The 23,488-nt window shown below is 45.9% G+C and overlaps 2 protein-coding genes across 5 annotated transcripts in view; both read left to right on the plus strand.

The window, feature by feature from the left end:
- The window catches only part of LOC144672033 (NACHT, LRR and PYD domains-containing protein 3-like), a 1,181,600-nt gene that overhangs the window by 1,146,300 nt on the left and 11,812 nt on the right, over window positions 1-23,488 (plus strand). The gene's annotated exons all lie outside the window — the stretch shown is intronic.
- LOC144672031 (NACHT, LRR and PYD domains-containing protein 3-like) overlaps window positions 2,655-23,488 on the plus strand; it is a 705,001-nt gene continuing 684,167 nt past the window's right edge. For 3 of the 4 annotated variants that reach the window (XM_078533971.1, XM_078533972.1, XM_078533973.1), the window contains exons 1-3: window positions 10,396-10,456; window positions 15,588-17,325; window positions 23,357-23,443. In XM_078533971.1, coding sequence (XP_078390097.1) covers window positions 10,411-10,456; window positions 15,588-17,325; window positions 23,357-23,443 — 1,871 coding nt within the window. In that variant the 5' untranslated portion in view covers window positions 10,396-10,410. Of the gene's footprint in view, window positions 2,745-6,529; window positions 6,697-10,113; window positions 10,286-10,390; window positions 10,457-15,587; window positions 17,326-23,356; window positions 23,444-23,488 lie in introns of those variants that run through there. The other variant, XM_078533974.1, reaches the window with a different exon arrangement.

Genomic DNA, 23,488 nt, shown 5'->3' on the forward strand with positions numbered 1-23,488 from the left:
TACCCCCAAACTCCAGACATGAACATCTACCCCCAAACTCCAGACATGAGCATCTACCCCCAAACTCCAGACATGAGCATCTACCCCCAAACTCCAGACATGAGCTTCTACCCCCAAACTCCAGGCATGAGCATCTACCCCCAAACTCCAGACATGAGCATTCCCCACACCCCCAAACTCCAGACAGGAGCATTCCCCACACCCCCAAACTCAAGACACGAGCATCCCCCCCACCCCACCAAACTCCAGACATGACCATCCACCCCCAGCCCCAAACTCCAGACATGAGCATAGCCCCCCTGCCCCAAACTCCAGACATGAGCATCCCCTCCACCCTCAAAATCCAGACATGTCCATCCCCCCCACCCCCAAACTCCAGACATGAGCATCCCCCCATCCCCAACTCCAGACATGAGCATCCCCCCACCCCCAAACTCCAGACATGAGCATCCCCCCCACCCCTAAACTCCAGACATGACCATCCCACCACCCCCAAACTCCAGACATGAGCATCCCCCCACCCACAAACTCCAGACATGAGCATCTACCCCCAAACTCCAGACATGAGCATCTACCCCCTACTTCCTGCTCCGCTGGCCGGGGTGTGTTTTACCTGAGAGCCGCTGGGGGCGCGGCTGGGATTAGGTCATTGGGGGGCGAGTCTGGGTCAGTGTGGGGGGCGGTGCTGGGTCAGTGGGGGGGCGGTGCTGGGTCAGTGACGGGTGTGGTGCTGGGTCAGTGGGGTGTCGGGGCTGGGTCAGTGGGGGGGCGGGGCTGGGTCAGTGGGGGGGCGGTGCTGGGTCGGGGGGGCGGGGCTGGGTCAGTGGGGGGTGGCGGTACTGGGTCAGTGGGGGGGGCGGTGCTGGGTCAATGAGGGGGCGGGGCTGGGTCTGTGGGGTGGCGGGGCTAGGTCGGTGGGGGTGCAGGGCTGGGTCAGTGGGATGTGGGTGCGGGGCTGGGTCAGTGGGATGTGGTTGCGGGGCTGGGTCAGTGGGATGTGGGTGCGGGGCTGGGTCAGTGGGGGGCGCGGGGCTGTGTCAGTGGGGGGCGCGGGGCTGGGTCAGTGGGGGGGCGCGGGGCTGGGTCAGTGGGGGGGCGCGGGGCTGGGTCAGTGGGGGGGCGTGGTGCTGGGTCAGTGGGGGGTTCGGGGCTGATTCAGTGGGGAGTGGGGCTAGGCCAATGTGGGGGCACGGGTGCGCGGCTGGGTCAGTGCGAGGTGGGTGTAATGTGGGTTAAACAGCAGATTAGTAAATTTTACATTGTCTCAAACTTCTTTACAAATTAACGTGGAGAATAATTTAATTTGTAATTTGGAGAAAAGACTGATCCAAGACTGAATCATTTTTATACTTCTACAGTGAAGAAATGGTAAGACACTGGCTGATAGTTTTATTGGACACAAGGTCATGAGAAGACGTGCAGTGAGACACACAAGTGGAGAAAATGCAACAAATTGCATTTGTATATCACCTTTCATTCTCAAAACATCCCGTGCTGTTTAACAAAAGCAGTACAATTCCTTTTTAAAAAGGCACCGAGATACTGAAGGAATACCAGAGCAGGTGACCAAAAACTTTGGTCAGAGAGTTAGTGTTCTTAAGGAGAATTTGAAAGCAGGAGAGAAAAGTAACAGAGGCTGAAAGGCTCAGGAAGGGAATTCCAGAGCTCAGAACTTGGCCCTCAGTTCTGGACGATTATCATCAGGATGTGAAACATGTCAGACTTGGAGAGATGGAGGGCAGAGATATCGATGTCTTCCAGAGCTGTTCGAGGTTACATAGATAGGAAGAGAGGGGCCATGGAGAAGTTTGAAAAGCTAGGTTGGGGATTTTGAAATGAGATGTTGTGAGACTAGGAGCCAACGTGGACCAGTAGGCTCAGATGATGGGTAAAAGAGACTTGTTTAGAGTCAGGATACAGGAAGCAGTAATGAAGTAGAGCTGGGTGTCGTCAGCTTACATGTGGAACCAGGTTGCCAAGGGCCAGGGTATTGATGAGAAATAGAAAAGGGCCAATGAGACATCACTGGGAGACTCCAGAGATAATGGTGTGGGAGTGGGAAGAGATTCTTTGGCTGCAATTTAATAGATAAGAATTGATCCGGGAACTTTTGCCGCATTTTCACCCAGCTGGGTGACAGCAGAGAGGAGTTGGAGAAGGATGATGTGGTCAACCATGTCAAAGGCTGTAGACAGGTTGAGAAGGATGAAAATGCTTCATTTCTTACCGTCAGAGCCATGAAGGGTGTTATTTGTGACTTCAATAAGAGCTGTTTTGGTCCTGTGGAATGGTTGCACCTTGATTGGAGGGATTCAAATATGGAATTCCAAGAAAGATGGGCATGGATTTTGGAGATAATAACATGTTCAAGGACTTCGAGAGGGAAAAGGAGACTGGAGGGCAGTTGTTTGCAAGGACAAAGGGGTCAAGCGTGGATTTTTTGAGGAGAAGGGTGAGAGCAGGTCGTACATTGTCTAGCAGCCAAAAAATCTACCATTTGTATCACCGTGGCATTTGTGAGATTGTAAAATCCCTAAATATATCCTGCAAATAAATGCTGTGCATCACCTCACTGTTTGAAGCTGTCAATGTTCTTCTGATTTTAATATTTCCATCTAATCCTTGTATTCGTCTAATATTTATTACAGAACATCCCAATCTGGGAACATCTGTCAGCACCATGGCTGAAGGTTCAAACGAGACAGAATATCCAACAACTACAAAAGGAATGAGAATGGGCACAGGTGGGTTCACAAAATACATCAGAATAAACTTTCTATGCTAATAGATTGACCATATCTTGTGCACCACCTGCAGCTCAGACAGGAAGAGGAAACAGGACAGGGGCCGAGTAGAAGGAGTTAAATGAGTGACCCTCTAAAGGGACATCACAGTCACAGTTTGAGGGAGCCCCTGAGTACTGGAACTGTTTAGTAGATACCTGGCATTGGTGCCATGCGTGGTCAAATGCTGCCATGATGGCAGGGGCAGCCACCTCACCTCAGATCTAGAATCACTTGGCTGCTTAAAGAAGAGGGTTCCTGTGTATTGAAGTTTTTATTATAATTTCACTCCTGAAAGGTCTGGCTCCAATCTTTTTTACTCTGCTCCCTAGTCATAGAGCCATGGGGAAAATTCCACACCAAGGCAGAGACCCGCACCACCTCCCTGGATTAAAATTAAGCTGCACCAAGCTCCATGTGACTGGGAGTGTCCGAGCCAAATTAACAGCCATAGGGCCATTAATTGGCTCAGAACAAGACTTAAGCTGCTATCAGAAAGGATGTCCCACCTCCGAGAGCTACCTGATCATAAAATGGCAAGTAGCATTCATGCCATACGAGTGCCAAGCAATGATGATCTCCAACAAGATAGAATATAACCATCTCCACTTGACATTTAATGGCATCACCATCATTGAATCGCCCGCTCTCGACATCCTGGGGGTTACCATTGACCAGTAACTGAACTGGATTCGCCATATAAATACTGTAGCTACAAGAGCATGTCAGAAGCTGGGAATTATGAGGAGAGTAACTCACTCCTGTATTCTCAAAGTCAGCCCACAATCTGCAAAGCACAACTTAGGAGTGCAATGGAATATTCTCCCCTTGCCTAGATGTCTGCAGCTCCAACAACACTCAAAAACCTATACGATCCAGAACAAAGAGCCCACTTGATCGGCATCCCATCCACCACTTAAAACATTAAAAAAATGATTCTTTCATGGGTTGTGGGCTTCACTGGATAGACCAGCATTTATTGCCCATCCTGAATTCTAAATTGCCCTTGAGATGATGGTGATGAGCTCCCGCCTTGAACTGCTGCAGTCCATATGGCGCAGGTATATCCACAGTGCTGTTAGGGAGAGAGTTCCAGCAACAGTGAAGGAATGGAGTTCTATTTCCAAGCCAAGTTGCTGAGTGGCTTGGAGGAGAATATCCACGTGGTGGTGTTCCCACCTATTGCTGCCCTTGCCCTACTAGATGGTAGCGGCCGTGGGTGCGAAGGTGCTGTCTAAGGAGCCTTGGTGAGTTCCTGCAGTGCATCTTGTAGATCGTACACACTGCTGCCACTGTGTGTCAGTGGTGGAGGGAGTGAATGTTTGTGGATGGGGTGCCAATCAACCGGGTTGCTTTGTTCTGGATGCTGTCAAACTTCGTGAGTATTCATGGAGCTGCACTCATCCAGGCAAGTGGAGAGTATTCCGTCACACAGCTGACTTGTGCCTTGTAGATGGTGGACAGGCTTTGGGGAGTCAGGAGCGGAGTTACTCACTGCAGCATTCCTAGCCTCTGACCTACTCTTCTAGCCACAGTATTTATGTGGCTAGTTCATGTCACTTTCTGGTCAATGGTAACCCCCAGAATGTTGATGGTGGAGAATTCAGCAATGGTAATGCCATTGAATGTCAAGCGGCGATGGTTAGATCCTCCCTTGCTGGAGATGGCCATTGCCTGGTCCTTGTGTGGCACAAATGTTACTTACCACTTCTCAGCACAAGCCTGGATATCATCCAGGCATTGCTGCATGTGGACATGGACTGCTTCAGTATCTGAGGAGTTGCGAATGATGCTGAACATTGCGCAATCATCAGTGAACATCTCCACTTCAGACCTTATGATGGAATGAAGGTCATTGCTGAAGCAGCTGGAGATGGTTGGGCCTAGGACACTACCCTGAGGAACTCCTGCAGTGATGTCCTGGAACTGAGATGATTGACCTCCAACAACCACAACCATCTACATTTGTGCTTGGTCTGACTCCAACCAGCAGAGCGTTATCCCACTGATTCCCATTGACTACAGTTTTACTAAGGCTCCCTTGATGCCACACCCAGTCCAATGCTGCATTGATGTCAAGGGCAGTCACTTTCATCCCACCTCTGGAAATCAGCTCTTTTGTCCATGTTTGAAACAAGGCTGTAATGAGGTAAGGAGCTGAGTGACCCTGGCAGAACCCAAATGATTGTCAGTGAGCAGGTTATTGCTGAGCAAATGCCGCTTGAAAGCACTGTTGATGACCCCTTCCTTCACTTTACTGATGGTCGCGAGTGGACTGATGGGTAATTGGCCGGGTTGGATTTGTCCTGCTTTTTGTGTACAGGACATACCTGGGAAATTTTTCACATTGTCGGGTAGATGCCAGTATTGTAGCTGCACTGAAACAGCTTGGCTAGGGGCATGGCAAGCTTTGGAGCACAAGCCTTCAATACTGTTGCTGGAATATTGTCAGAGCCCATAGACTTTGCAGTATCCAGTGCCTTCAGCTGTTTCTTTATCACATGGAGTGAATTGAATTGGCTGAAGACTGGCATCTGTGATGTTGGGGGCATCTGGAGGAGACCGAGATGGATCATCCACTCGGCACTCCTGGCTGAAAATTGTAGCAAATGCTTCAGCCTTATCTTTTGCACTGATATACCGGACTCTCCCATAATTGAGGATGGGTATATTTGTGGAGCCTCCTCCTCCAGTGAGTAGTTTAATTGTCCGCCATCATTCATAGTTGGACATGGCAGGATTGCAGACTTGATTCATTGGTTGCGGAATCACTTAGCTCTGTCTGTTACTTGCTGTTTATGCTGTTTGGCACACAAGTAGTCCTGTGTTATAGCTTCACCAGGTTGACACCTCATTTTTAGGTATGCCAGATGCTGCTCCAGGCGTGCCCTCCTGCACTTTTCATTGAACCAGTGTTAATCCCCTGGCTTGGTGGTAATGGTAGAGTGTGGGAAATACCGGGCCATGAGGTTATAGATTGTGGCTGAGTACAGTTCTGCTGCTGCTGATCGCTCACAGCACCTCATGGTTGCCCTGCCTTGAGTTGCTAGATCTGTTTGAAATCTATCCCAATTATCACGATGATGGAGGGTATCCTCAATGTGAAGACATTAGCTCCTTCCACCACTTATGCTCAGTGGCAGCAGTGTGTAGTGTCTACAAGATGCACTGTAGCATCTCACCAATGCTCCTTTGACTCCACCTTCCAAATCCATGACCTTTACCACCAAGAAGAACAAGGGCAACAGATGCATGGGAACACCATAACCTGCAAGTTCCTCTCCAGGCTACACACTATCCTGACCTTGAATAAAATCCCTGTTCCTTTACTGTCACTGTGTCAAAATCCTGGGACTCCCTTCCCAGAAGCACTGTGGGCATACATGCACCAGATATATTGCAGTGGTTCAAGAAGGTGTCTCACCACCTCCTTCTCTGGGGCAATTTGGGATAGACAACAAACGCTGGCCTTGCCAACAACTCCCACATCCAGCAAACAATAAAGACCATTGCTGGGTTTAAATTTGAGATTGATAGCTTCTTGTTAACCATGGGTATGAAGGGATTTGGGGCAAGGTTAGGAATTAGGTCACAAATCAGCTATGCTATCACTTAATGTTTCTGGATTTTCACACTTTGTTTGATAATGTGGCTCACAGGAGGATTCAGTCGCTTCCTGTAAAGGAAGTAGAACAACGTGGCTAGAAATTCAATGATGTTTGTTTTTCTCCATTTTGTGTTCACAGATCCAAACTCCAGAATCACTGAGCTCTTGATAAAGTGGGATGATTTCCAGCTGTTCCAGTTGACAAAATTTTACTGGGACAGACTAGAACAGGCGATTGAAGAAGGGGTGGATGGAGTCAGCTCATTGATAACATACGAGAAGATTTTCAATGGAAAAGAACATCGAGTAAGTGGGAGGGTTGCAATGAGTTTGGATTACATAAACATTACAGAAGTTGCAGAATGTAAGGATGGTAGAAGACCAAGATCTATCTAGATCATCTTCTAACACCCGGGCAGTCACATGCTGATAATGGTGATAAACCAACTTCCAATAATTAGTCTACACCAGACCCAAGCATGAGTTGAGGAAAGCCTCAGAGCTTTGGGAACCATAGACCCAAAGTGATCTGTTTCTTCCAAGCATACAACACTTACCACTTACAGATACAGCAGCATTGTGGTTATGTTACTGAATTAACAAACTAGTAGCCTGGACTCATACTCCAGAGACCTGAACTTAGATCTCACTGTGACAGTTTGTGAATTTGATCTAAGGTAATTAGATAATATTGAATTGTCGTCAAAAGCCACCTGGGTCGCTCATGTCCTTTAGGGAAGGAAACCTGCCGTTCTTGCTCATCCTGACCTGTATATGGCTCCAGACACCCAGCAACATGGCTGAATCTTCACTGCCCTCTGAAATGGTCTAGATCAACATGCAACACAGCTATAAAAGGTGTAATAAGAGCACCCAGCATTGGATTCAGTCACAGCTCAGTCGACCATGCAAAGTCCCCACTAACATTGAAGGACTTGTCACAAATGTGACTGATAAAACAACAGCCTGACATAAGAATAATCCTGTCAATATGACCATCAAACAACATCCCAGACTCTTCTGCTACTATTCCTGGGTATGCCCTTTCCCACTAGATGGATCCACCAGAGATGGCAGCCTAGGGGTATACAGTAACCAGGGAGAGTCCTCAATATAGACTCAGAACCACAGGAAATCTCTTGGCATGGGGCCAAAGATAGACAAAAAAACCACCTGCTGATTATTGCCCTCCTTCAGTTGATGAATATGGACTCCTCCAGATTAATTAGAAAAAGCAAGGACAGAGAATTCACTATAGGTGGGGACTTAATTTCTCCCATCAAGAATGGCTCAGTAGCACCACTAATGACAGAGCTTTCTGAGTCTTGAAAGACATATCTGCCAGACTGGGCTTGCAGCAGTTGGCCAGAGAACCAACAGGAGGTGAAACCCTATTTGTCCTCACCCATCTACCTATTGCAGATGCATCTGTCTATGACACTATAGGAGTGATCACCGCATAGTCCTCGTAGGAAATGAAGTACCGTCTTCAAACTGAAGACACCTCTCATTGTGTTGTGCGATAGTATCAACGTGCTAAATGTGATGGATACACAATAGATCTACTGTCTCTAAACTCACTATCCACAAAGCGCTGTGGGCCATCAGCTGCAGAATTGTGGTAAGGTATATCCATCACTCCACCCTTTCAATCAAACCAGGGGCTCAACCCTCGTTCAATTCATGTTTAGGAGAGCGTTGCAGGATCAGCATCAGGGGTCTATAAACATGAGATGCCAACCTGGTGAGGCTACAACACATCACCATAACATATATACTTCACATCTGTCTTCACCCAAGAGAATGAGGATGAAGGTATCGAACTCGGGGAGAGAGACTGCAAGGTTCTTGAGCAAATTGATATTGGGAGTGTCAAGGTATTGGAGGTGTTGGCAGGCTTAAAAGTGGACAAATCTCCAGGTCCAGATGATGTGTGTCCCAGACTGCTGAGGGAGGCAAGGGGGGAGATCACAAGGGCTCTGACTCAAATTTTTAATTCCTCTCTGGCCACGGGGGAGGTTCCAGAGGACTGCAGAACAGCTAATGTGGTTCTGCTGTTTAAGAAGTGTTATAGAGAGAAGCCAGGGAACTACAGGCCAGTGAGCCTCACGTCAGTGGTAGGGAAACTATTGGAGAAAATTCTGAAGGAGAGAATCTATCTCCACTTGGAGAGGCAAGGTTTGATCAGGGTTAGTCAGCATGGCTTTGTCAGAGGGAGGTCATGCCTAACAAATTTAATTTAATTTTTTGAGGAGGTGACCAGGTGTGTAGATGAGGGTAGTGTAGTTGATGTAGTTTATATGGATTTCAGCAAAGCCTTTGACAAGGTCCCACATGGGAGACTTGTAAAGAAGGCAAATGCACATGGGATACAGGGTATTTGATGAGGTGGATTTAAAATTGGCTTAGTTGTAGGAGACAGTGTGTGATGACAGAAGGATGCTTTAGTGTCTGGAAGCCTGTGTCCAGTGGCGTACCACAGGGATCTATGCTGGGTCCCCTATTATTCATCATTTATATAAACGACATAGACTATGTAGCGGGGAGGATTAGTAAGCTTGCGGATGACACAAAGATTGGCCGGGTGGTTAACAGTGAGGTTGAGTGTCTTGGGCTTCAGGAAGGTACAGACGGGATGGTCAAATCGGCAGATAAGTGGCAGATGGAATTTAACCCTGTAAAGTGTGAGGTGATACACTTTGGAAGGATTAATTTGACAAGGAAGTATTCAATGAACGGCATGACACTAGGAAGGTAACCTTGCACCCTCTGGAATGTTAAGCTACTTGGATTCTGCTGCCTTTACCCTGTACCACTCCAGGTCCCAGATACCACTTGTGTGCTCACAAACCTATAATATCTCCCAGTCCTCAGATGCCTTCAATTTAAAATTCCCATTCTTCTGTTTAAATAACTTAATGACCTTGACCTTTCGTTCCTTGTAAGCTTCTCGAGTCCTGAAACCTCCCATTGGAATTCTCCATAGCTCTGACTCTGGCCTTATGAGCAGCCTCTCCTTCACAGCACCACAGTGTTCGGTTATCTTGGGTCCCACTCACTCTCAAAACCTATCCACTTCCCACTCCTTACCAAGTTTTCATACTCATAGCAAATTTGCAAAAATATCAAGCTTCTGAACTTTCAGTTACTGAGGGGGAAATTGATCGGAGTGATTGGATTTTTCACCATTATTACTGGTCGATTCTCCTGACAGATAAATCAACAGTACTGGTTTGGTTCAGTCAATGGTGATTTCTCTGCCAGTTTTCATTTTAAGATTCCTATTCTTCTGTTAAAATAACTTAATGACCAGAATCGTCCCTTCCCTTCCAGCAGAGATCTGATTTGCTGCTATTTTCTTGCTGAGTTAATGAGAAACTGTAACAGCAAGAAGTCAGTGTGAGGAAACAAGTGGATCATATTGTCAATCAATAATTTGACAAAGAAAACTCATCACACTGATCACATTAAAATACTGCAGATTCCTCACTGCCCCCCAAAATGTATTTCAGACTTCTGGCTTAGCTTATTTGCTGTTAATGACTGAAATGAGATGAAGATGATTTTTAGTGAATGTTCATTATGCATCAGTTCTTGGCCCAGTGACTGTTTATTGTGCTCAAAACAATTGGAAACGCCATCACTGAGCAGATCCTTTCCTTCTCATTCTCGGTGTTTATCTTTCACTCTGATCCTCAATATATTCATTATTATTCTTTGCAGAAAGTCACCGAGCTCACGGATAAGGGAAACCGGGCGGAGAGTTCCAAGCTTCTCCTAAGTCTAGTGATGGAGAAAGGCTCTCGGGCCCGAAGGGTGATGTGGGAATCCTTTGTGAAAGTGCATCATGGGGTGCCAAAGTTGGATAAAATAATAAAAGAAATACAGAGACTTGGTACGGTAAAATCACACAGTGAATTCAATTTCAGATTCAAACATTGCAGATTTTGCTATAACATGACACAGATCTCATTTCATGAAAGCTAATTGCTTTAAACAGGTTCTGATCCATTTGATTATATGAACATTGGAAGAGGCTTATCTGAAGTACCCAGTCACCTGAAAGGTAAGAGACTAAATGGACATTTAAAACCATTTCACTTTTTTTATTCATTCACGGGATGTGGGCTTCACTGGCAGGGCCAGCATTTATTGCCCATCCCTAGTTGCCCTTGAGATGTTGTTGGCGACCTGCCTTCTTGAGCCACTGCAGTCCATGTAGTGCAGGTACGCCCACAGTGCTGTTTTAAGGGAGTTCCAGGATTTCGACCCTGCGAAGGAGCGGCGATATATTTCCAAGTCAGGACGGTGAGTGACTTGGAGGGCAACCTCCAGGTGGGGGTGTTCCCATCTATCTGCTGCCCTGGTCCTCATAGGTGGTAGTGGTCGTGGGTTTGGAAGATGCTGTCTAAGGAGACTTGGCGAATTCCTGCCATGCACCTTGTAGATGGTACACACTGCTGCTACTGTGCGTCAGTGGTGGAGGGAGTGAATGTTTGTGGATGTGGTGCCAATCAAGCAGACTGCTTTGTCCTGGACAGTGTCCAGCTTCTTGAGTGTTGTGGGAGCTGCACTCACCCAGGCAAGTGGGGAGTATTCCATCACACTCCTGACTTGTGCCTTGTAGATGGTGGACAGCTTTGGGGAGTCAGGAGGTGAGTTACTCATTGCACGATTCTTAGCCTCTGACCTGCTCTTGTAGCCACAGTATTTATGTGGCTAGTCCAGTTCAGTTCCTGGTCAATGGTAACCCCGAGGATGTTGGTAGTAGGGGATTCAATGATGGTAACACCATTGAACATCAAGGGGCGATGGTTGGATTCTCTCTTGTTGGAGATGGTCATTTTCTGACACTTGTGTGGCGTGAATGTTACTTGCTACTTGTTAGCCATGCTCTCCTGCACTCTTCATTGAACCCCTGTCTTGATGGTATTTGTAGATTGGGGGATACGCCGGGCCATGAGGTTACAGATTGTGTTTGAGTACAATTCTGCTGCTGCTGATGGCCCACATCGATACCCAGTCTTGAGTTAGCTGGATCTGACTGAAATCTATCCCATTTAGCACGGTGGTAGTGCCACACAACACAAATGAGGATATCCTCAATGCGAAGGCGGGACTTCGTCTGCATAATGACTGTGCGATGATCACTCCTACCGATACTGTCATGGACAGATGCATCAGCGGCAGGCAGGTTGGTGAGGATGAGGTCACATATGTTTTTCCCTCTTGTTGGTTCCCTCACCGCCTGCTGCAGACCGAGTCTAGCAGCTATGTCTTTTAGGACTCAGCCAGCTCAGTCAGTAGTGGTGCTACCGAGCCACTCTTGGTGATGGACATTGAAGTCCCCCACCCAGAGTACTGCGCCGTTGCCACCCTCAGTGCTTCCTTCGTTCAACATAGAGGAGAACCGAATCAGCTGAGGGAGAGCGGCACGTGGTGCTCAGCAGGAGGTTTCCTTCTCCACGTTTGACCTGATGCCATGAGAATTCTTGGGGTCTGGAGTCGATGTTGAGGACACCCAGTGTAAATACCATTGTGCCACCACCTCTGCTGACAGGACTCCCAGTCCCATGGATAAGGATGGATATTATCTGATAATATGGGACATTATCTCCATGAGGATGGGCTAGCCTGTGAGACAGCCCTCCCAATTTTGGGAGATGTTAGTATGGAGGAATTTGCTGGGTAGACAGGGCTGCGATTGCCGTTGTTGTTTCCTCTGTCAATACCGGGTGCTGCATCTGGTTTCATTCCTATTTTGTGTTACAACTGTGTGTGAGGCCATTGCAGAGCTCACTGCAAAGAGCTAATTGCTGTGGGTCTGAAGTTGCATGGAGGCCAGACCAGGTAAGGACGGCAGATGGGTTGAACCAGATGGGTTTTTACAACAATCGACAATGGTTTCATGGTCATCATTAGGCTTTTAATTCCAGATTTGTATTGAATTCAAATTCTACCATCCACCATGGTGGGATTGGAACCCAGACTCCCAGAGCAGTACTCTGGGTCTCTGGGTTACTAGTTCAGCGACAATATCATCGCCTCCTTTCTGAGAATGCGAATGATTGGAACGTTTGTTTTAGAGATTCTCAGATTCTGAAAATCAGATGCTGGGAAACAGGAGATTGAACATGATGAGGATTTGTCATTGATCTTCAACTATGGACATATTCAATTTACAATTCATATGATATGATTTCTGTTGTATTCTGTAAATATGTGGGCAGTGCATTTTTTGACTTGAGTTTTGACCAGCTGCTGTTTGCTATTCTGATATTTTATACACAGCTGCCAGAATCCCACTATGCTGTGAATCATAATGCAAACCTGTGTGTGCATGGATTCTCTGGGCTCACAGTGAACAGCTGGGCCTTGAGCCAGATGTTACGGGTTCCCTGCACCCAAGAAATCATTCCCATCATTAACAAATCAAATGCTGAGCAGGAAGATCGCAGAAGGTCCACCAAGCCAATTCCACACCACAATGGCTCAACCATGATGGCTAAACAGTTCTTCCCGCTGCTGCCTCCCACTCCCCCACCCCTGCCACTCTCAAGGATCAGGCAATCTCCTGGTAGAGGCAAAAATAGAAAAGCCCAGAGCCAGTGTGGGAAAACGTTCCCTCGTATTCTTCTCTGACCTCCTCAGTTGATCGAATCCAATTCAGGAAATCACGTTGTCCAGTTGTTACCTATAAGCCTGTTATTTTCTACATGATGCAATCTCTGTCCAAGTCAGGAACTGGTCCAGCTCCCTCTTCAGAGTCAGCACCGACCATAGCAACTGGAAACTCATTCCAAAGGCTCTCAGTTCTCTGGGCAGAGAAAAGAAACACTGAATATGCTGGCTATTCCTACACTTACGTAGTTTAAACTAATCCTCCCCAATTTGATAAACTAGCATAATCTATCAATCAGGACTCTGTCTAGGCATTCATGTATTTACTAGGCGTCTGTAAATTAGCGTAAATCTTTGCTGCTTGAAAGTAAATAAATAAAATCCTTGAGCCTGTCTGAGTAGCTGAGCTTCTCTAAGCTGGGAATCATTCCTGCAGCTCTCCTTTGGAACTTTTCCAATGATACTCTATTATCCACCATGTAGTGTTAACCAAAACTGTGCACACTATTGAGATGTGGTCTGACGAGGAACCTGTACAGGCAATGTGATAGCCTTTGTTTTATACTGATTGGTTCCTCTATAGGTTAACTCAATACTTTGTTAGCTTTACCTACAGTTTTTCTACATTTATCGTGCTCCTTCAGTGATCTGTATGCAATAACATCAAGATCTTTTTTTATATCTCACCCTGTCTCAGTATTGTTCCCTGAAAATGATGCTTGTATTCAATATTGGCCCAATCAATATGTATGAGGTACAGTTATCTGAATGGAACACTGTTTGCCAATGTGTCTCCACAGTTGTAGCACATCTAAATGTTTTATTGGATTTGATCGCCCTCTACTATCTTAATCTTCAAATCGATGTTTTTGTCATCTGAAAATGTATATATTGTACTCTTAACACCTTACTACTTGTGCTCCTGATTCATATTTGCACCTTTGTCCAGCTCATAAATACAGATTGTCAAAAATCATGGGTGTAGGACCAACCCTCGGGAGAGATCACTTGTCACATATCTTCCAATTAAATTTGAGGTTCGGGATTGAAGAGATTTCCTAATCCAGAGTTTCAAATTTCAACTCACACTCCATCAAATGAAGTAACCTAGTGTGAGGATGCTTATCGAAGGCTTTCTGAAAGTCTAGAGTGACAATGTCCACCAGATTTCTCCCATGCCCTATCCTAGTGACTTCCTCAATAAACTCCAACAAATTTGTTGGACACAAGCTAATTTTTTTGAAGTTGTGTTGTGAATTTCTAATGGCCTCTTCCTTTTCCCAGTGATCATAAAGAACATTCCTTATTATCCCTTCCACCATTTGTCCCTTTTTAAATGATATTGATAATGTTAAAGAAATTTGAAACATTACATTTTTATTATTTCACGGAACAGAATGAGAGGTCAGAAAGTCTTTGATCCGAAATGAGAATATCTACAGATATTCAAACAACAGAACATTAATGTGGAGAAATGTGAAAAAAAGGGAATATTCAGGGTGACTGGGAATCTACTGACCCATTTCCTCATGGCGGTGAAAGAGAGCTCACTATTCTACTCAAACAATAATCCTACAATTCACGGGTTGTGTTTGAACCCCATGTAATAATTAAAATAAATATATTTTCAATTTCCCAAAACTGTTGAAAATTGGAGCAAAATTAATTATTTGTAAACAGTTCAAATGAACTGTGAATTTTACTGCTCTAATGTTACATGGAGTGAAGTAGGTAGTTGTTCCATTTCTAGTTCTGATCAGTAAGATGACAGGACTATTGTAAAAACACAATCAATGTATGCATGTGTAAAACTCCTGAAAAAGTGTTAGCGATTTCTGAAACGCAGGACAACAGGAAAAGGATTATTCTTCTTGAGTTCTCTGCCCGAAGGCAGGTCCGACTCACAGCTAAAGCATGGCAGGGCAAGGAGGCAGGTCCAAGATCCACCCCAGCTGGAATGGAATCGAGCCCCATGCTGTTAGCACCAACCTGATCCACACTGGCTGCCCAGAAAACTGAGTCAATCGGCCCTAATATCTCAGATAACCTGCCCATAGCCTGACAGAATACCAGAAGGAATCTTGCTTTCCAAGTGCACAGTGATATCAAAGATAACTTGCTGAAGGCAGGTTACAATAACAGTGGGACTCCTGAACAATTACACTCACTCCCTCTCCCATTCCTACCAAATGTCCTATTTACCATTGCTGCAGAAGATTGGCTTCGCTGAGGATTTCATAAACTGATTGACAAGAACACCTACTGCCATATAACCAGGGCCATTGTGGATTTGTAATGAGGTGACTAGAGTAAGGGCAGGTCAGAGAGTGTTAATCATCAGAGAGAAAATATCACCTTTATAAAATCTCCATGTTCAGTAAATATTAGAACCAAGTGACGACTTTAAATTTTTCTTGGCCATTGCTCACTTTCAAGCGAGGTTTCCAATAATTGAGCTTTAATTCCAGCACAAACTTCGATTGAAACCGTAAAATGAATCTATCTATTCAGCGAGATCATATTGAGAAGCCTTTTATGTTACTACAACTAACATTTTTTGTCTACTCTAATTGAAGGTGTTCAACAGAAACACAAGGAGATCCTCCGGGTTCAAACTGAAACATTGAGAGTGAACACTATCCTAATAAAGGAGAAGGTTAAGATTTTCCAGCTGGTTGATCGATACGTTGAGCTAACGATCATTTCTAATGTTCGAGATCGGACACTTGTAGAACATGAACTGCTGGCAAGAGGCAGAGACCATGAAGAGTGGAGAAAGAAAGATCTCCGGAGAGAACTGGAAAAAATCCGAACTGATCAATTGTTCCAGAGCAGTTTTTCCCTGAGAAAATCCAAATCTGGGAGTTCAGCAGCAGTGAGTGGAGTCCCAGGGATCGGAAAAACAACAATGGTACAAAAGATTGTTTATGACTGGGCCACTGGGAAAATATACCCAGACTTTCAACTTGTTTTCAGTTTTAAATTCCAGGATTTGAACACCATTAACTGCAGAATGAACCTGAGGAATCTGATACTGTTTTTCTATCCTTACTTTGGGAATGTTCTGGGAGAGGTCTGGAAGAACCCAGAGGGACTGCTGTTTATATTCGATGGTTTGGATGAATTCAAGTACAGGATTGATTTTGCTGACAATCGGAGAAATACAGAACCTCAGCTCATGTGCACAAATCCTGAATGCTGGTGTGAAGTTTCTGACATTGTGTACAGTTTAATACAGCACAAGCTGCTCCCAGGATGTTCAGTGCTAGTGACCAGCCGCCCCACTGCATTACATTTATTGAAAAAGGCTGAGATCAGTGTCTGGGCTGAAATCCTGGGATTTGTTGGTGATGAACGGAAGGAATATTTCAACAAGTTTTTTGAAGATCAGACAGTGGCAGCAGCTGTTTTCAAACACGTGGAGGAGAACCAGATCCTGTACACCATGTGCTACAATCCTTCCTACTGCTGGATCCTCGGTCTGGCACTGGGTCCCTTCTTTACACAAAGAAACATGAAACACCAGCAAGTTCCCAAGACCATCACCCAACTATATTCCTACTATATTTACAACATTCTGAAAAACCATGGCCGAGAGATTGAAAGCCCCCATGATGTGTTCCTGAAGCTTGGTGAGATGGCCTTCACAGGAGTCTCTGAGAAGAAGATTGTGTTTAGAAATGGAGATTTGATCCAGTACAATCTGCAACCTTCCCAGTTCCTGTCTGGGTTCCTGATGGAACTATTGGAGAGAGATGATTCTATCCAGAGTGTGGTTTACACATTCCCACACCTCACCATCCAAGAGTTTGTAGCTGCACTCGCACAATTCCTGACTCCCGATCCCAAGGACTTCCAGAAACTCCTCAGTGAAGCGGACAGTGAAGAAGATGGGAGATTTGAGATATTTCTCCGTTTTGTTGCTGGTCTCTCCTCCCCACAGTCAGCTCGGCCCCTGGAGGAGTTTCTGAGTCCATTTCTTCATCAAACAACCTGTCGAGTGATTGACTGGGTGAAGGAGAAGGTTAAAGGTCAGATTGGAAACACAGCGACTGAAGCTGGTAAAAGGAACCTCCTGAACACATTCCACTACCTGTTTGAGTCTCAGAATAAAGCACTGGCTCAGTCCGCAGTGGGATCTGTGGAAACACTTGCATTTAGTCGATTGCGACTGACCCCGATTGACTGTGCGGTCCTGTCTCATGTCCTTGGACTCTGTGATACAATAAAACACCTCGATCTACACAGGTGCTACATTCAGTGTGAAGGACTCCGGCGGCTGGAACACGTTCTGTACAAATTCCAGAAGTTGAGGTAATTGCTTGTTTGGTCCTGTAGCTCGGATTTTCATTATTGAAGTTAAATTTACTGTCTTATAAATGAAAAAATAAATAACTTCCAGTTCAAGAAAAAAGAGGCAGAGTCAGAAAAAACTTCACAAAATAGGATGAGTGTAAAATTCCAAATTGGAAAATAAGAATAATGCCTTTGTGAACAAATTGTTGGTTTACTTCATGGTGAATCAAATAGTTTAAGCGTGGGATTTTGATCATAAGAAATAGTGCTAATTATTTACAAAGGGAACAGAATATAGATAGTCTAAGGATAATAAACACTGTGGGGATAAACATAACTTAAATAATAATAACTATTATAAACCATATCAACTGTAAGCTGTACTGGTCACAAGGGAAAATAAGGCCTATATATCATCATAATTAATCAAATTGTTTCTAGCGGGAGAGTGAAATATCTTAAATTTAGGTAATTACGAAAGAAGACCTTTCGAATTCTAATTATTTAAATTTCCTCCCAATTCTGTTAATTTAATGTAGAAACCTGCTGCTGATCAAAAGTTCGAATTCCCCCATTGCACGTTTATACCCAGAATGCAGACACACGCTGGACAACTGGGAGGAATTTTCAGGAATCTGTACCATTGACTGGTTCTTACACAGAGTGGACAGTCTCTGGTAGAACTGACAGTTGAACAGTTAAAACAGGATTTTCTGATAATCCACCCCACATCTGTGAAACTGCCGGGAGCAGGGAACACCTCAGAAATTCCCTTCAAATATAATAAAAGCTGCACCTGCATTAAATGTAAAGGTTACTTAATGGGGAATAACGTGGGAAACACCCCTCCCATATCAACTAGGGGAACAGGCACATGTCAACTTTGTAACAGGACAGAATAAACTTTCCTTGTTGCATAAAATCCAGCGGATAGATTTTACAGCTGCAGTTAGCACACTTTGACAATATCCAGCAATAGCTGGAAATCAAGATGTGGAAGGGAGAGAGGAACCTGGTGAAATTAGAATCACTAAGGAAGCAGTGCTGAGTGAACTGATGGAGCTGCAGGCTGACAAGACTCCGCGTCCTGATGGGTTTCATCTTAGGGCCTTAAAAGAGGTGATTAACGAGGTAGTGGATGCGCTGGTGTTAATTTTCCAATATTTGCAAGATTCCGGAAAGGTTCCATCAGATTGGAAAGTAGCAAATATAACCCCTCTATTCAAGAAGGGAGGGGGGCAGAAAGCGGGAAACTATAAGCCAGTTAGCTTGACGTCTGAAGTGGGGAAGGTGTTAGAGTCGAATGTTAAAGGGGTTTTAGCTGGGCACTTAGAGAAACTCAAGTTAATCGGGAAGAGTAAACATGGTTTTGTGAAAGGGCAATCATGTTTAACCAATTTAATGAAGTTCTTTGAAGGAGTGACATGTGCAGTGGATAGAGGGGAGCCTGTAGACATAGTGTGCTTGGATTTCCAGAGGCATTTGATAAAGTGCTGCATCAAAGGTTATTGCATAAAATAAAGGCCATGGTGTAGGGATTAACATATTAGCATGGATAGAAACTCTTTCGAGTTATCAACAGTCACAGATTGCAACTCTTTTCGAGTACAATCACAATTCTTGGTTCGCGGGAGTGGGACATGAACCCACAACCCTCTGATTCAAAGGCAAGGGTGCTATGAACTGAGCCACAGCTGACACCTCTAGCGTGGATAGAAGATTGGCTGGCTTTCAGAAAACAGAGGCTATGCATAATTGGGTCTTTTTTCTGATTGGCAGGATGTGATGAGTAACTGCTGGGAGTGCTAAATTTAAGGAACACAGGTTCCATTTCAAACCCAGATAAATTAGAATCATTTTTTTCGTCTGCTTAGTGTTTTGCTGAGTGTTGTATTTATTTGTTGTCCATCATACAGGGCTATAAAATGGGCATTGTGGGCTCACACCTCCTGAATGTGTAATATCCACTTGTTAACAATTTCAGATTACTGAATGGCATGCTGGACCCTCTATTAGTTAAGTGCATGGCAGCATGGATACTGTGCAAATCTCTCACCTTCACATTCTGCCAAACTCCCACCCTCCAACTGGACCAAAGCTTTAAAGACACTCAGACATTGTCACTGGCAGTGAAGCCTTTGTTCATCATGTTGTCTTGGAGGCCCAGCCAAACTCTCTTTCCTCCTGCCTTCGTCACTGTGCCCTGCAGCACACTGGCACAAGATTGCACATACTGAGGCCTTACTCACTCTGGCCACCTTCATGATGTCAATGAGGCCCTTCTGGCATTGAGGTCAGGTTCTCCTGACAAGCCCAACATTGCTGACCCCTTCAGCTCCTGCTCCCTGGCAGCACGTGTTTGGCTTGGCTTCTTCCTCTTCCCACCGGATGGCATCAGCTGCTCATGTTGGTTGGACACTGCATGTAGGAGGGCTCTGAGTGAGTCCTCATTAAATTGAGGGGCTGGTTTGACCCTTCTCCCCTGCCTCTCCCCTCGCTCCAATGGCGCAGACATCTCTGAAGGAAAACATGCAGCAACCAGACAACTCCTCCATGCAACGGTTCAAAAAGAATGCCACCTCTGCTCAGTGGAAAAGTTTGGAGACAGCAGAACTCATAAATAAACACTCAGTTTAACAGCCTGGAAATAGCTGAAGTCCCAGTGAGCCTCCAAGCTGTGAACAATGCCAGCATTTGTTACGTCCCCTGACACTGCCCCATTCCAGAGGGCCCATTACATTACTGACTGTGACTTCATTTCGTGTCAAGGCCAATGACCTCAAAGGCTGGATATGCCGCCCCCCAATACTGATTGGGCAGATGGTCACCCCCTGTTGGCCTGAAACCCACCCTCCGTTCGCAATTGGATCAATTAACGGATCATACGCCAAGTTTGAATGGTGGGTTCGGAGATCCGCCCACTTTCGGGTAAAGTTCCCCCTCCTCCTCCGTACAGGAGCGGACTATTCAGCCCCACGTGTGGGGATTCGGAGGGATTAGGGAACCCCGGAAATTTCTCTGAACTATAGCAATAGTCTCACCTGCAGTCAAGGTAGAGCCTGTTTAATGCTAAATAAAGTGGGGGACACCCCTTCCCTGTCAACGAGGAGAACAGGGACACTTCAACTTTGTTAAGGGGAGAGAATAACATTTCCTTGTTGTATAAAATCCAGGGGGATGGATTTTAAAGGAACAGTTAGCAGAGTTTCACAATATAATTCACTCCGAGGTGTTGTACAGAGTAATGTAATGCACAGAGTTATGAAGGACATGGAATCACTGCTTTAATTCTTGGAAAATTGGGTCGTTCTCGTAAAAACCCAAAATTAATGAAGAACAGAAATGAGACAAGTTTCCTCAAACTTGGCCGGTCGGTCACTGAGCTTCAGGAGAGTAATTCTGATTATCAGGGATTGAGACCAAACTGGGGGACATTTAGACGCTGCACACAGACAACTCTCTGTCTAATAAACATTGAGAGGGGTGAAAGTGATATTCACCAGTAGTCAAATTAGTGATAGTGAATTGTTCACCAGTTTACACTGCTCACTGTTTCCTTTTCCCTTAAATTGAAAGGAAAATCGGGTGAGCTGTAGTATGGGTGTGTGATCCAATATCACCCATCATACACTATCGACAAAAGATCAAATTACCCCCAATAGATTTACTTTACAGTAGCAGTAAAATCTATGCATTGATTTCTGATGTTGCTTCCATGTTTCCTGTGATATTGGGCAAAACAATTGAATCTGATCTGAGTTTTTATTCAATGTAATTACATTTCGGGGCTCCCCGAAGGAGGGAAACAGAGGCAGCGGAGGGAGGAGGCGAAAGTGCCAAGAACACTGGCACCGGCAGTGTGTCAATTTCAAGATGCTGATGCTCGTTTCATCATGAATCACCAAGTGTAGGCAGGTTGGGACAGGAATCTCAATTAAGACAGTTGAGAACTTTGTTAAGCACATAATAAGGTTTGAGATTTAAAGTTCTAAAGGAGCGGACAGTTTACCTGTTCATCTGAAGAAAAGTGGGCACAGAGTGGGAGCCAGCCATGGCTGCCACAGCCCAATAAGAAGGTCAGTGGGGCAGGCACTTGGTAAGGGGGTGCGGAGGTAGCAGGGAGAGTGGAAACTCAGGATTTGAATGGGGTTGGCACTCCCAGCAGTGCGGAGGGAAACTCAGGATTTGAATGGGGTTGGCACTCCCAGCAGTGCGGAGGGAAACTCAGGATTTGAATGGGGTTGGCACTCCCAGCAGTGCGGAGGGAAACTCAGGATTTGAATGGGGTTGGCACTCCCAGCAGTGCGGAGGGAAACTCAGGATTTGAATGGGGTTGGCACTCTCAGCAGTGCGGAGGGAAACTCAGGATTTGAATGGGGTTGGCACTCCCAGCAGTGCGGAGGGAAACTCAGGATTTGAATGGGGTTGGCACTCCCAGCAGTGTGGAGGGAAACTCAGGATTTGAATGGGGTTGGCACTCCCAGCAGTGCGGAGGGAAACTCAGGATTTGAATGGGGTTGGCACTCCCAGCAGTGCGGAGGGAAACTCAGGATTTGAATGGGGTTGGCACTCCCAGCAGTGCGGAGGAAAACTCAGGATTTGAATGGGGTTGGCACTCCCAGCAGTGCGGAGGTAAAAGAGGGAGAAAGGCTTCCAAGAACAATTGAGAGGCCACTTTCCCAGAAGGAAGGCTGCAGCTGTCAGATGTTGGATGAGGGGCAACACCCTCTGCAGGGAGGGCAGAACCCCAGGCATCAGAAGGGCACGGGAAAGGAAAGAGGGGCAGGAAGGCAACAGAGGCCGAACATTCAATACAGGAACTATTGCTGAAGACGGAGCTATCAAGGCCCAGTGATGTCGGATATTGTGACCCTTCAGGCAGTGGCCACATACATCTGTGCGCTCAATGCTGAATACCTCACAGCGCTGGTCACAGTTATTGTGGCATTGAACTCCTTCACTTCTGGCTCCTTCCAAGGATCAGGTGTGGACCTTAGAGACATGTCACATGTGGCTGCTCACCAGGTCATCTCACAGGTCATGGATTCACTTTTTGCCAGAGCTGGACAGCGCATTCATTTAATAACAGGGAGGCCTTGCAGGGACACAGGGATTCCCCTAGGAGCAGGGTATCACTGATTGTACCCAATGGCCATCAAGGCACCCAGTCACTGGTCAGGGAGATCCATACAGGAAGGGCTTCCACTCCCTCGGTGGCTCGTCTGTGACCACAACAAAAACTTCCTCCATGTGTGCACTCACTTTCCTGGCAGCTGCCATGATACTTCATCCTCCAAAGTGTGTGTCCTAGAGGATAACGGATATTCCTCGAAGTGAAGTTACTGAGCTCTCTGTGGGAGTCCCAGAAAGAGGCACAATGGCTGGACAACCATTGAACAGGACATCAGGCTTCTGAAGATGTGATTCCAGTGCCTGGGCCAGTCGGGTGGTGCCCTCCAATCCCCTCTTGCAAGTGTCTCTGTCAGTGTGGGAATCTGCTGCATTCTCCATAACATGGCTCTCCAGAGAGGTGTGGACCTTGAGGACAATGAGGCACTGGGATGACACAGCTCATCGAGGGAACAGCAGGCTGTGAGAGAGGAGGTGAAGGGAGAGGACGCTGAACAAAGTGGAGCCCCTGCTGCATGATGAGGTGGCTTCCTCCTGCCCCCCTCGGGGAAGAGGAACTCGCCCCCGCCCACTCCCTCATGGCCTCCAGTTTGGCAGTGATAAAGTGAGGGGATTCCCTGCCGTGGGTGCCAAGCCTCGGGCTTCCCTGTGACATCTCACTTCCCTCTGGTGCTGTGGAAAGCTTTGGTACAAACTCCTGATCTCTCCCTCAGGACAACCAGCAGCATCAGTGATGGCTGCCAAGTGAACAGGAAATCTGTCTCCATTAAAAATAATGACGTCCCCATGCAAAAATCATAACTTCAATCACTTTCCCACCGATTGTGGGTTTCTGACCCAAAATAACCCCAGCTCCTGTTCCTTACATCCATTGTAAAAATTCAGCCTGTTTTAATGTGTTTCTCACTTCTCTGTTTAGACTGCCTTCTAATAATCTGGGAGATTCAGGGGTGAAACTACTGTCTGCGGTCCTGAGGAAGCCAGGCTGTAAAATACAGGAACTGGAGTAAGTACCAGACTCTTGAGTTTTTGTTTATAATAACCGAACGTC

The sequence above is a fragment of the Cetorhinus maximus genome, chromosome 35 (assembly GCF_964194155.1).
Source record: "Cetorhinus maximus chromosome 35, sCetMax3.hap1.1, whole genome shotgun sequence".
Taxonomy (NCBI): Eukaryota; Metazoa; Chordata; class Chondrichthyes; order Lamniformes; family Cetorhinidae; genus Cetorhinus; species Cetorhinus maximus.